This window comes from Amia ocellicauda, chromosome 21 (genome assembly GCF_036373705.1).
Source record: "Amia ocellicauda isolate fAmiCal2 chromosome 21, fAmiCal2.hap1, whole genome shotgun sequence".
NCBI lineage: Eukaryota > Metazoa > Chordata > Actinopteri > Amiiformes > Amiidae > Amia > Amia ocellicauda.
This window is the reverse complement of record NC_089870.1, coordinates 10,442,949-10,456,343: the sequence shown is the minus strand read 5'-3', so window position 1 is coordinate 10,456,343 and position 13,395 is coordinate 10,442,949. Positions and strand designations below refer to the sequence as shown.

The 13,395-nt window shown below is 43.0% G+C and overlaps 1 protein-coding gene across 7 annotated transcripts in view; it reads right to left on the bottom strand.

Moving 5' to 3' along the window:
• Positions 1-12,608, bottom strand: part of trim9 (tripartite motif containing 9) — a 38,212-nt gene extending 25,604 nt beyond the window's left edge. For all 7 annotated transcript variants that reach the window (XM_066694470.1, XM_066694472.1, XM_066694471.1 and 4 more), the window contains exon 1: positions 11,644-12,608. In XM_066694470.1, the coding sequence (XP_066550567.1) occupies positions 11,644-12,480 (837 nt within the window). In that variant the 5' untranslated portion in view covers positions 12,481-12,608. The remainder of the gene's footprint in view (positions 1-11,643) is intronic.
• Between the last annotated feature and the right edge of the window lie 787 nt (positions 12,609-13,395).

The window sequence follows — 13,395 nt, the reverse complement described above, 5'->3', positions numbered from 1 at the left end:
AGGACAAGCATTTCAATTTTTGTGGTCATTTTCCTTTTCAAATCCCTCGGGGAGAGTTCTGAATGGAATCAATCACGCAGGAGATTCTCTGTAGGCAGGAGGAGCTTGCGATTGTCCTGGGAGTGTATGACGTGCTAAAGCCCACTCAGGGGGAGGGAGTGGGAGAGAGAGAGAGCTGTTGCCTGGGTTACAGCATCCGTTATCTCCGGCCCACTAACCGTAGAGGATCTCTGCTAATGTTAATCACGGCTCTGACACTCGCAGGCCTGTCCTTCCTCCCTTTTAACACCTTCCTCTCACACCCCCATTGCCCACAAAGTGTCTGCTCTTACTGCCTGCCTCGCCATCTCTCTCCCCCTCACTCCTGTCCTCCCCCGGTTTCAGTCAGCAGCGTTACCAACAACCACCGCTCACTGAATCAGGGGGAATGAACGTGGAGGGGAGAAGCCAGGGAAGAAGAAGATAATCTTTAAAACTGAAAAATAAATAGGCCTAAGTAGAGTTTGCTGGTTTGTACTTCTGCCTGTGATGCATGCGGTATGTCACGTCACGTGCCTCTGAGATGAGCTGATACAAAGCTTTCCACTAACACAATCACACGTCAGTAACAGAAACATTAAAATTAGCACGAGGCTGAGAAATCCATTGAAACTAAGTCTAGCCTGCTTGAAGAAGAGGTCTCAGTAATTGATACTCAATGTACAGAATGTCAGCCACTAAAAGCAAATATCTTATTACGATTATTATGGGGCAGGGAGTTATATCTTTCTCAAACCCAAAGCAGGCACCAAGAGCTGTTAAATGAGTTTCTAAAGGTTTCTCAACTATCATCATGGATTAGTAGGGCAGATATACAAAGCGGTTGATCTGAGTTCGGCTCTCAAAGGAAAAGCAACTTGTCCCCAATAAGAGAAGATATATGGGCTGTGCTTTACATTAGATGCCTTATCTTGTCATATAATGCAGAATACAGGAAGCAGATTTAATTTACAAATCCATATTCAACACACTTTTCTGAGCATGCTTTTCATTTCAACTTGGTTATGACTGAGACCCCATTCATACCTATTTTAAAAGTTCTGTTCCTTTTCTTGTGATGTGATGTGGGGGTTACAGGGTCTACAAGACTCCTGACGTTGTATTCTGCTGTTACCTTGTCTTTACCACAATTACTCATGTGAGAAATCCCTCTATTGATTTGAAGTAGGTATGCTCTTCCATGCCTTTAAATCAGTACAACTGACACTTTACCTACCTATTGGGAGGCTTAATTCAATTTACTGAACTTTCTACACAAAGCTTTTAAGTGAATTTAACCAGGAAAAACTGAGCTGATCATTATAGCGTGTGTTCCTGCCATGGATCGGTAGAACACTGACCTCTTTGTTGCCAGCTTTTTGTTCCCTGGTCAATACTCGTACTCATTGGACCGTTATAAAATGTGTATACTTTGATTGACTAGGGAACACCTATCAGATTTTTAAAATAGCTTATGCTGAGATAGTGTGTGTTCTGTTAAAAAAACATGTTTGTTAAACATACAAGGTAAAATAGCAAATCAAGTTAAATTTAGTCAGAAATAATACAAATAAATAAAATCAAAAGCCTAACCCATTCCCTTCCTAGTTCTCTCATTTTATCTTTGTTCTCATTTAGAAGAAAATACCTTGACTCTCTCCCTCTCCTGGTCCATCTACACCCATGAACCTCCACCTTTGCCAGAAGTAGCCCCTTTCTCATTCATTGGGACAATCACATTCTTCTTCCAAATCACAGAAACTATGCCTCTACTATTTCATCCCAAGAATTTCACTGAAGGTCACCAGAGAGCGTCTACTTGTAAGCACATACAGAGGGCAGTCTAAGAGCAAACCTGTCTCTGCTTTCTCCACTTCTATACCAGGCAGCCCAGTATGTGATTAAATCACTGAATCACAGCTTGTCTTCACAAAAAAACACTGTGCTACCCCAGAGGCGTACACTGCTGGCTGGGAAACGTGTGGACTGAATGCTGAAGATGTCTTTTCCCGCTATTGTGGTAAACAAACTCAATCACTCACCATGCGGCATGCCTGTTAGTTATTATCTAATATCAATATTCTCGTCCTCAGTCTTTTACTTGCAGTTGAGGTTTCTTTTTTATTTCCTGTGAAACAATATCAAACGAAAATGAAAATAAAATCCTGTTGCACGAGAGATACATTTTATAACTTGTAGGGCAAGATTATTCTTATCCACTCCTGTGCTGGTTCATGTATCTGTTTCCTATTATATTTATATTAGATTTACTGTCTTAATGTGTGTATTGGGTTTGTTATGTGACTCATATCTTACTAACCAACTCGTTTAGAGAAAAATGACTCTGCAAACAGCTTGCTCATAGCTTCGTAACTCAGAATATGCACATGCCCGACTTCGTGTTTCAAGTAGTGTTCTTTCCTTCACAACATGGCATTATCTATTTAAGCAGAAACAATGCCTAGCAATGTTGAATTCATACGACATGGTAAAAGAGCTGAAATAATAAAAAGTGGTTTGTCCAACCTAAGCTTTTTCTTACATAGACTGGAGTTTGGAAACCCTTTTTTGAAGTCAAGGTCTACTGTTAGACACGTTACTCTCTAAAAACATATTTTCTGAAAAATATGCTTTTTTTACCTCTTTCAAAATCATCCCATAGTTTTAACAATCTGGATCAGAAAAAAGATGCTCTCTCTGATCGGTATGCATTTAAATTAGACCAAAGCATTTGCTCTTGCCATTGGTTTATTCATAATTAATTTGTTGTTTTCTCCCCCCCATCAATAATTTATTACAAATGATTGAACAGACAACTGGCACGTGGAAAACCTCAATAAACGACAGACGCAATGAAAGCACAGTGTGGATCTCCGAGGACTGCATGCACACTCCCTGAGGTGGGCCCCTGGTGTGTGTCCATCAGAGCATGGAGAAATATGGGGGATTGAGTCAGCCGGAGAAAGGCGGGGAGGAGGGTGTGAACGAGACAGGGATCACACTGCCTGAGCAGGGGGGAAAAAGGGATTGAGCCTTGTAAAGACCACTGATAGGAAAGGAGTCATTATTTAAGTACAGTTTAAGAAGCGCAGTTAACAAAATGCCCTGCGACATCCATGAAGACAATGATTAAGCATATCATGCCAACGCACAGCCTCGAGCATCTGCACTGGCTTTGCTTCCTGTCAATTCTCCCCATGCAATCAGTTCGGCTGCCTTCTTCACTTAACATCATTTATATCAGCAACCAGAACTGAAAGAGGAACATGTGGCACCATGCTACACACTACACTTGCCCTCATTTCATCGTTTTAGAGAGAATGCCATTAGAGGTTAGGACATCCAGGTACAGCCAGTTGGTAAGTGGAAAAGACACTCCTATCACACTTGTATTTCTTCTTAAAAAAGACTTCATGAAGAAATGAGTTACAGGGCAAACAAAGTACCATCCAGACCACTCACAGGCTGCTATCATCTTTTCAGTCCTGAACATGGTTTTGTGTCTCACAGCACAAACTAAAACCAGATTGGAAAATGTCAACAGTTATTGGTTGGTTCATACATCCAAAGACACAAAACAAAATATAAAAACAATGACTACACTGTAAGTTCAGTAATCATACAGGAGCATATCCAGTGGAAGAATGAGAAAGGTGCATGTTATATGATCTTGTGAGTGGTTCTTGCTGTTCACATCAGAGCATAGCTGTCAGATCCCATCACTGCTCTTCTCTTAGCTAATTGATCTTGAAATCTGATTAAAAACTCTGAAGACTGCATTACCTTAGGCAGAACAGTTTAGCTCTAGGGGAAATAGCATTTCCTTTCATTCCATCCCCTGGAAACCAAACTCTTTATTTGCTCCCAGGCTCTGATTTCATGACACATATCATCTGCTTTAGCAAATGGACCCATTACATCCGCCCAACAGAAACTAAAGTTGAGGATGCAGAGGGGTGGTGGATGAGGAAATGCTGAGGTAATTGCTCAATAAGGAAAGCACAGAGAGACCGTGCAGGCCAATCAAAGAGCAGGCACTTTTCCCAAAGCTTCAGCTCACGATTAATTCCTCTATCAGGTTTCATCTTCCTACTTGTAATAATCTCTAATTCCAAAATAAGATCACTCTGAAGTATAGCGTCCGAAGTCAGACAGTTTTTTTCTGCTTCCTCCAGCTTTTGTGAGAGAGAGACAGGGAGGAGTACGTGGAAGCTCTGAGCCGCCCAGGGTTTCTGCTCTCATTAACATCTAAGAGTTTAATCTCTTTACATAAAGGCTTTGGGGCGAACATCATACAACTCATGATCACTTCTTTCCCTTTCTCGTTTTTTGTATTAAAGCCCCCTCTCCAGTAACCATTTTAGATATCTTCATGTGTTTGATAAGAAATGGATGGGCCTTTTCTCCCTGTACTGCTGCATGCCTCGTGGATTTTAAGCCTGCTTTCCACAGTGCTCGCTCACCATCTAAACGCTACACAAGACTTGGCCATTAGGGTTAGCAGAGCGTGGCAGACAGAGCGATCTTTAAACAGCCCAGTGCTGTTCTGAGATGGGATATCACAGCGATGGCATGGCTGTCATTTCTTCACGGCAGTTGTAGCATGGGGAAGTTAAGTCCTCAACATTTTAATGTGTGACAATTTTTCATGCAGAGAGTTCATCTGCTTGTCTGTCAGGTGCATTGTGAATTATTGTGCAGAAACATTAATTTATGTCAAGGACAAGGCTGACTGTATACACAAATGTACCAAATGTACTGGAGGCTGCATTAGCAACTTACAACTGCGTGGCCCTGAGCTTGGACTCTTTTAGCCACACATGTGCAGGTCCAGAGAATACTTCTTACATCTCTGTGTGACACAAAGCAACCACTGAGCCATCATATCATATTATTTTATTGTATTATGTGTACACAGCTTGGGAACTGAGTTTTGATTGCAGTACTACCCTGTGTTCATGTAACATAGTGGCATTTAAAGAAAGATGGATTGCTCTATTCAATAAAGCAAATGTTTTCTAAAGGAACCTGGGGCTGAGAAGCCACAGTGGTGCCCATGTCAGAGAATATGTTCAGACATGATCAAGTAGAAGTGTAGCTAGTATTTGTGCATTGTGGTCCAATAAAATCTATTAAGCAGATTTGTATCCTCAGCAGATGCTATCAGCTGTAAACTGTAACTCTGTAGAGGGCAATACATGACTTGAGCTTATGTAAATTTTCTACACAGTCAAAAATCAAATGCACCTGCTTGAGTTCAGCAGGGTTCATTTCAATTTGCTTGGATTTATGCTTTTGCATTGATTGAGTCTTCACATTAAGTCTCATATTAGGCACCACACCACACAATGCTCACAACAGTGATGGGTTCAATGTTGTGTTATCTACAGTAATAATTCAACACCTTAATTGTCTCTATGCAAACAATTGCTCAATGGCCTGCTGTTATTTGAAGGCAGAATTCGCACTTTATACATCTCCATAATATTGTCCTACAAAGCAGCTGGTAGAAGTGTAAAGAAATAAACACATATGGCGAGTCTTACATCTCGGAAATGCAAGGGCAAAATGTCATTAGAAACAGTCTGACACTCGAGCAGACAATCGTAAGACCAAACTGGAAGCTTGCCACAGGTTTCCATTTTGATTTTAAGTGCTTATAGTTAAAGTACGTTCAAACAGATGTGCTTTTTTCCTAATTCGTTTTGGAAAATGCAGCAGAAAAATCTAATCGACATGTTATAAGAACTGGAATGGGGGAAGCCCATGTAAACCCAATGGTGGCCAACATGGAACCAACTGTTCAGTGAGGGACTGACCATGAAATTGCTCGTCTCCCTCACAATTTAACAACAGCCCCTCGGCAATCAGCACAGAGATGCGGTGGGAGTGGAGTGAAACCCTGGACCGATTCCAGACTGCCACTCCGCTCCCCCCTCACTCAAAACGCGTTGCCATGGAACCGGGAGTGCCCACAGAGCCGCCCAGCCTAAAGAGTCTCTTAATATTATCCGCCGCAGCAGTCTGCACCTCCTCTGAGAAAACCTACAAGACGCTGAGGGGGCCGTGGCAGAATTGAGATTGATTTAATTTGGGTTTTCATGTTGGAGAATCTCCATTTAAAGCCAAGCAGGGTGCATTTAATGCAGAGTGCTTTGAGCATTGTTGAACAGAGATCTATAAGTGTGTCTATTATTGACTAAGGCACATGTTTTATTTCCTTAACTAGATTTAAACAATGGGGACAGATGCAATAAGCATGCATGTTAGAAGGATGAAGTACATAATTAAACTAAAACACCCAAGACAGGAGGATTGCATGATACCTTAGATATAAAACAGAGACTACATTACAATCCTGATCATTGCATCTGGCTGCTGCAGATAGGAGTTGAAGAATAAAAAGTAATGTGTTACACTAATATGCCATATAATTGAATCTGGTAGCACAAGTTTAAGCATGGGTGATACCTGCCATCAAGTGATAAATCAAGTGACAAAGGTCATAATTGTTTAGCACAGTTGATCATCTTGTGGAAACCTGATGGATTTGGAAGGGTGTAATATCCTTGCAGTGCAAAGGGTGTGATGATAGGAACCAAACCAGATCAGAATGGACGCCAAACAGCTAGTTTGCATGCAGAAGCCACTCACTGTGCAAAATACATGAGACACAATAGACCTTAAAGTGCTCCTCAAATATGCATGGGGGCTCTTAACACACAAGCTGTGAAAACTTTAACAGGCCATTGCACATCCTAATGGAAAATGCCGATATATTTTCACTTCATGGTAATATATTTATTTATGTATTCTGTGCTCCCACCACAATGAAAAGACCAATACCATCCTGTGGCCAGCAGACTGCAGACCAGGCCTTTGATCAGGTGTGGTAATCAAACCACAAGAGGAATGAACAGGGCACATACCGCACACTCCACAGACACTTAAATGTGATGGATTAAGAGATGCTGCCACTGGCTAAATGGTACAAATCCTCCTGGTCTAAAAGGCATATTTCATCTGTAATGAAGAAAAGGGGATCTGATCCATTTTTTTAACAGAGGAATTGCTAAAATGTGATGGCTGGGCACTGGCTATATTTACAAGAGATTGTAAATATTTGATTCTGTTCAGTCAGTGTTTTTTATTCTTGATTAGTTGTGTATGTAGAAGACTGGTGAAGCAAAACAAAAGCCCATCTTCACATAGCTGAGCTAAAGGAAACAGTAAAGCAAACTCTCAGATTAGGGCTTGTAAGGGACGCTTTCTAATTTATCACCAGCCACTATTGGTTTCCATTAAGATGGATCTTGACGTGTATTCAATAGTTTCCCCATTAAACCCAGAACGCTGACCCCGGTCACACTGGTGTGTGCTTGCATTTTCCCCTGAGCTTAATGTGATTACAATTAAATAAATAAGAAACATACAACACAGAAATGCAGATAATTACCCAATATGTGAGATAACAACGGTTATCGAACCAGTATCTCTGTACTGCCTCACTCTCCGTTCTGCGCACTGTGGTATCAGAACCACATGGACGCTGTGTTTAGAGGCCTTTTGGGAAACTGTGCTCATTCTGCTTTCTTCACTCTGGTGACAGATGGGAAGCCTGGCACCTCTATAGCTCATCCTCCTTGGCTTTTCAATTTGCCTTCTAAATAAATATTTCCTGTCATTTTTTTGCCTTCAAGCTTCCTTGCTTGATCCAATCTGATATTTCTGCAGATATATTCTATGAACAAATATTTCACCTGTCATATTACATTCAGAAAACATGGCTCTTTAAAAAAACAGTACATATTTCCATTAATGTGTGTTGCTATTCATTTGACACAATTGTGGTGCTGTTTTAAGAAGCAGATCTAGTTCAGATCAGTCCTCTATTACTTTATAGCATCTTCATGATTATGTGTATATTTCACAAATATCTATTATTTACTCTTAGACCTGAATTTTCCGTGAATATAAGAAAATATTGGAGACACACAAGCATACTCAACATAGACCATATTATGTATCAGAAGTGTCCTCTAATTATTTATGGAAAGCATCCCTTTCATATTTATTAATTAAATTCCACTATAGTATAGCCCCAATCGTAGCACATTGCCTCATTATAATATAATTAAAACCCAAAGCCAGGCTTCAGGGCATTCAGGTAGAATTAGACTGGATGAAGATGCGTTAAAGACCAGTTAAAAAGGAAAACACTGATTGTGAGCAGATAATCCCCTGCATTAGAAGGCGGGGTGGGGGGTGATTACTCTGGCATCTGTGGCTCTGCAGGGTTACTGTGCCTCTGAGCCTCACCGTGTGTTTCAGACCAGGGAAACCCCTGGGCTTAGCGAAGCCTACAACTGAGGAGGGGGGCAAATACTGTTTACCACTGCCAGGCCACTGTTCACACAAATAATCTGCCTTTAGAGAAATATGCTTTACACAGCTTTGTTTTCTTTAACTGGAGGGCTGAGCAGAATAAACTTTGTATTTAAATATGTTTACGCATATTGTGTCAAGAGGTTTGCTGCCAGGTATTACAGTTCAGAAGCTCTCATGAATGTGTATTTTGCGATACTCGATGTGGTTCAGCAATGGCACTTTTCGAAATCCAGGTGCTACTACAGCTAACAGTTAACCACAGCTGGTCTTTACTGGTTTTTGTGGCAAGAGATGTGGCAGCATCACATTTAATGTTTTTTTACAACTTAAACCTGCAGGAACATATTTACTGAACTGGATAACATCCATGCAAAACAATGGGGCTGATCTGGTGAAAGCCTCCGCTCAGTTTGCAGACCAGTGGTTGTTGCTTGTATCCAGGCTGTGCGATACGGTGAATGGTCGAGTAAAATCAGTCAAGCGCAGTCGGCCTTTGGAAGGGTATGATGCACAAACTCACACACAATAGGAATTAATGGCGACTGTGTTAGTACTGCGTTTTACTGCCAATCTCAAACTGCATTCATAGTTGGTCAAGCTGATAATCCAATGGTGGTCTCAGTTTGTAAATATTAATAAGCCAAATAACTTAAATGTTGTAAAACAGGACAAATGACTCTCAACTGTAGGGCCAAGTTAAATTTCATAGGACCGTTTATTTTAAGAACTAATTAAATTAAATGACACACCCTCCTATTTCAGTGTTGATTTTCTCCTGAGTAACTGCGTATTGAACTAGAGAGACAGAGTCTTTTAGCCTCAGCAGGAGAAAGTGGCAGTGGCAGTGAGGTATTATTCATTAGCCTACAGCTGAGGGCACAGAGGCCAGAGGGGCTGGGGGCTGTCCTTGGTATGCGTGTGTTTGAGTGTGTGTGTGTGTGCGTGCGTGTGGTGGCACAATGGTCTGAGGCTGTTACCAGGCAGCATACATCTCCCAAGAATGTGAGTTTGAGAGCTGCTTGCCTGCTCACTCCCCCTTTAGTGCAGCCATCTGCTGAGCTTTCAAAGACACCGGTCCTAAAATAAAAAGGTTAAAAAAAGAGCCAGAAAATGCACACGGAAAACTGGTGCCAAGGAAACCCAACGGAGAACCACCTGTACAGTACTGCATACAACATAATGTACCCTGTGCTGACTTCAGCTGATTTGAATCACTAATTATTTTTATGTTATATATTATGTTATGTTAGATTTTATTCAGCTCACATGTGGCTTTGACAGTCTAAATAAAGGCCCTGTGAAGAGTGTGATGAGGGTCAGTGACTGTCCCCTGGCTATGTCAGTCCCCACTCTGTTTGCCATTCGCACACAGCTGCAAGAAGAGACTTTGAGAATAACACGTGCTCTTCCACATCTGGAATACTATAGAAAGCCTCGGCATTTCCCCCCCGATTGTCTCAAAGACACATGGAGACAGTGGCGGAAGTAGCTGGAGAGGGATGAGTTGCCTTACTGTAGTTCGTTCATGAGGCCCAAGGGTCACTCAATGATTCTGTAGTCCCTATGAGAATTAAATTGTGAATTTCATCTGCACTGGCCTGGGTGAAAACAAACACTTGTGGAAGCTCTGTCTGTATTTAGCTGCTTTCGATCATCAGGATACTTTCAGTACTTTCACTTCAATCCTAATGCAATAAGACTGCCAGCACTCATTTAAGAAAATCCTGCTTCCCCCTGCTATTCTCCTAAAACCTCTGTTTGCATTGTGCTAGGGGAGGCTGCCTGGCCCAGCTGGATTGGTTGCTGGAGCATTTTGTTCTGCCACTGCTGCTTTTCTCCAGCAGACAAAGCCCCCCCATCCTTCTGCTCTCTCCGTGGCAACTGTGTTTACTCAAGGGAAAGTTTACGAGGATCCCATCGGCTCTCAGTGCTGATCTTCCAACACGGCTGCCAATGCACACAACAGTGCACACAACACATCTGCTCCACTCTCACCACCCTGCACCTGACCCTCCGACAGTCCTGCTCAACAATACTGGGGCTCTCCCAAGACAAAGGCAAAACTGAGAAAATGAGAGCCTCGGCATATAACAAAGAGGTGATCTCAAATAGGAAAAAAAACACTGTATTTGTGTGTTCAAATACATACAGTGCATCCATGCCCTTACATATTCAAATAACAAGAGCTCCAACAATAAAAGTAGATTGAACTCCCTGGGTTTTGCAAACTTGTACACAATTGAATATTTTCCTGTTATGAAACATTTGTTGCTGTAAAGTTTCTTCCTTTCAGATAACACTTTCAATAAAAAGAGACTGGTCAGAGTGGTACTGATAAAGCACCTGGAGTAAGTGGCATATATTAGGCTATAGGCTATATATTAGTATTTTGTTTATTATTATCTAAAGTTTATATAAGAACTACAATAACACAATCTTTCTACAGTTTCAAAAAAAAAGGATAGCATGTTTACCATTGATGCAGGCAAATCCAAAGAGAAAGTTTTCCTCACACCTGGCTACACAGGCAGCTCATCACCATGCAACACACACACGGACCCTGCGGCTTTTGGCTGTAACACAGTGAATGAATGACTGACTAGGTGGAAAAAGCAGAAACAGGTGTCTTGCAGACAGCAACGCCATTTTTGCCTTTACATCTTTAAACTCAAAGAAGGGCAAAATATGTGATCCTTGAAAATGTATGCTGGGCTTGATTCTTGAACAATCATGCACAACAGGCTGCTGTTGGTGAAGATATTTTCTTGGAAAATGATGTGTAATTTGACTCCTCTACTCTACTGTGACAGGCAAAGATGAGAGGGATCACTCATCAGACACTGTAGAGATTGTTATCCATATACTAATAGTAATATTGTAATAGCATGCCAGAACCATTCAAATGATTGTCCACATCCACTATGCACATGTATTTGGTTTCAAAACGTTGAGTTAAACATATTCTTGGGAGCAGCACATTACATTCGTCAGTTGTCAGAATTAAGCAGTACCTTACTGATTTTAAAATACATCCACAAACAGGTCATTAAAGCATGTCCACAAAGAATAAACGTGCCTTTTAATTAATGCAAACGAGCATCTCACTCCTATTGAATGACCTGTGCGGTTGGTTTATCTGAGGGAAGCTGAACTCATGCAATGCAATACTTCCAAGATACAGGGAATGAACGCACTTAGCTAACATTAGTACTAGTACAAAGTCAATGAAAAGCTCACCTTGTGCAGTTTCCACATGGCCCCCAGCGCCTTGACCTCATGGGTGGAGTGCTTGCCCTCCTCCAGGCACTGGTAGCACACGGGCATCTTGCACTGCACGCAGTACATGCTGTGGTTCTCCAGCTCATGCTCGGTGCAGGTGGAGGTTTTGCGCGGGCTCTGGCGGCGGCTCACCCGGCCCTGCGCCGGAGGGACCAGGCGGTGCTTGGCCAGCGGACCGCGGGGCGGGTGGCACCGCAGGCGGCAGGGGTCGCAGTAGAAGACGTCGCACTGCTCGCACATCACGGTGGCTTCTTTGGGGCTCTTCTCGCACAGCTGGCATTTCAGTGCCGCCGCTTTGCTCTGCTGGTACCGGTCGACCACCCCTTCCAGCACCCGGTTCTTGGGGAACCCGCGGAGCCCCCGGTCGTCCAGGATGAGGCTTCGGTGGCATTGCGGGCAGGTAATGCAGGAGTTGCGGGGAATGGGCAGCAGGGAGCCGGGGTGTGGGAGCAGGTGGTGTTGGGGAGGAGGGGGAGGGACGGCAGGGGGGAAGACCCGCACCCCGTTGGGGGATTTCTGGCAAGGGGTGGTCGGGGCACTAGCGAAGCCCCCGTACGAGCCATAGCCGCTGTCCGCCTCGCTGTACAGGCTCATTTTGTCCAAATCCAGGTAGTCATAGTCGGAGACCCCTGAGCCCGAAGCCCGGCTGCTCTGCGGGGACTCGGCATCGGGGGTCTGCACCAAGATGTTCCGCGCACAGGCCAGGCAGATATTGTGGGAGCAGGGCAATATAATAGGCTCCCGAAAAAACGAGCCGCACACAGGGCATTTCAATTCCTCTTCCATCTCTTCCATAGGTGGTGGTTTGGGGAGGAAAATAGAGTCGCTGTCCACAAGTTAAGCAGGGTGCCGCTCCGCTGTGCGCACAGCTTCTGACTGGCTGCTGCTGCTACCGCATCCAGCTCGGCAGTGGCGCTGAAGTGGGAGAGCACCGGTTTATCAGAGCCGGTCTAGCCCGGCTCAGCCTCCACACACACACGATTGGACACTCACTCTTCTGGCACAATGCCATTGGTTAGTGTAGTGAGAGTTCAGTTTTGGTTGCATTAATAACGCCTTTTCTGCACATACATGACTGTGTTTGTTTTTGAATAATGCTTGACAATTGTGTTTGCATACCTCCCCACCCCACACCTCCATTTGAAAAGGGAATGCATGTTGTTTGTTGATTTCTGCATGAACATGGGCCAAGGCTGTCGCTAGATGAAAGCTAAAAAAAACCTTACATTACATTCCTGATACAAAAAAGCACATACCTTTTCGAAATTGCAGATACAACACACAAACAGAACAGATTGCACGCTGTTTTTATTTACTGCTAATGGTTGGGTGAGGCCTAGGGGGTTGGATCCTGTCCACTGCCTAAATGACCAACCCATCTGGCCTGGTTGTATATGATGATGTAGAGTAGAGGATGAACAATAAAGTGTGATAGTACAACATGAATAACGCTCATCTCTAAACCAATTGGGGCCATATTCATGTACATACCGATGCTCGGGTTCGCCAGTTTAGACTCTCAATGAAGTGACATCTGACAAATACAGTTCGTTTGGCAGGGTGAGAAAGTAACGAAAGAAAACAATGTTGCGGTGCTCATGTGTGAGAGCCGGTGATGTCTCGGAAGATAAATAGACCATATTCATTCTGAGATTGATTTCTTCAAGCCATGACAAAGCACCCTTCAAATCCTCCACTGTCAGAATTACA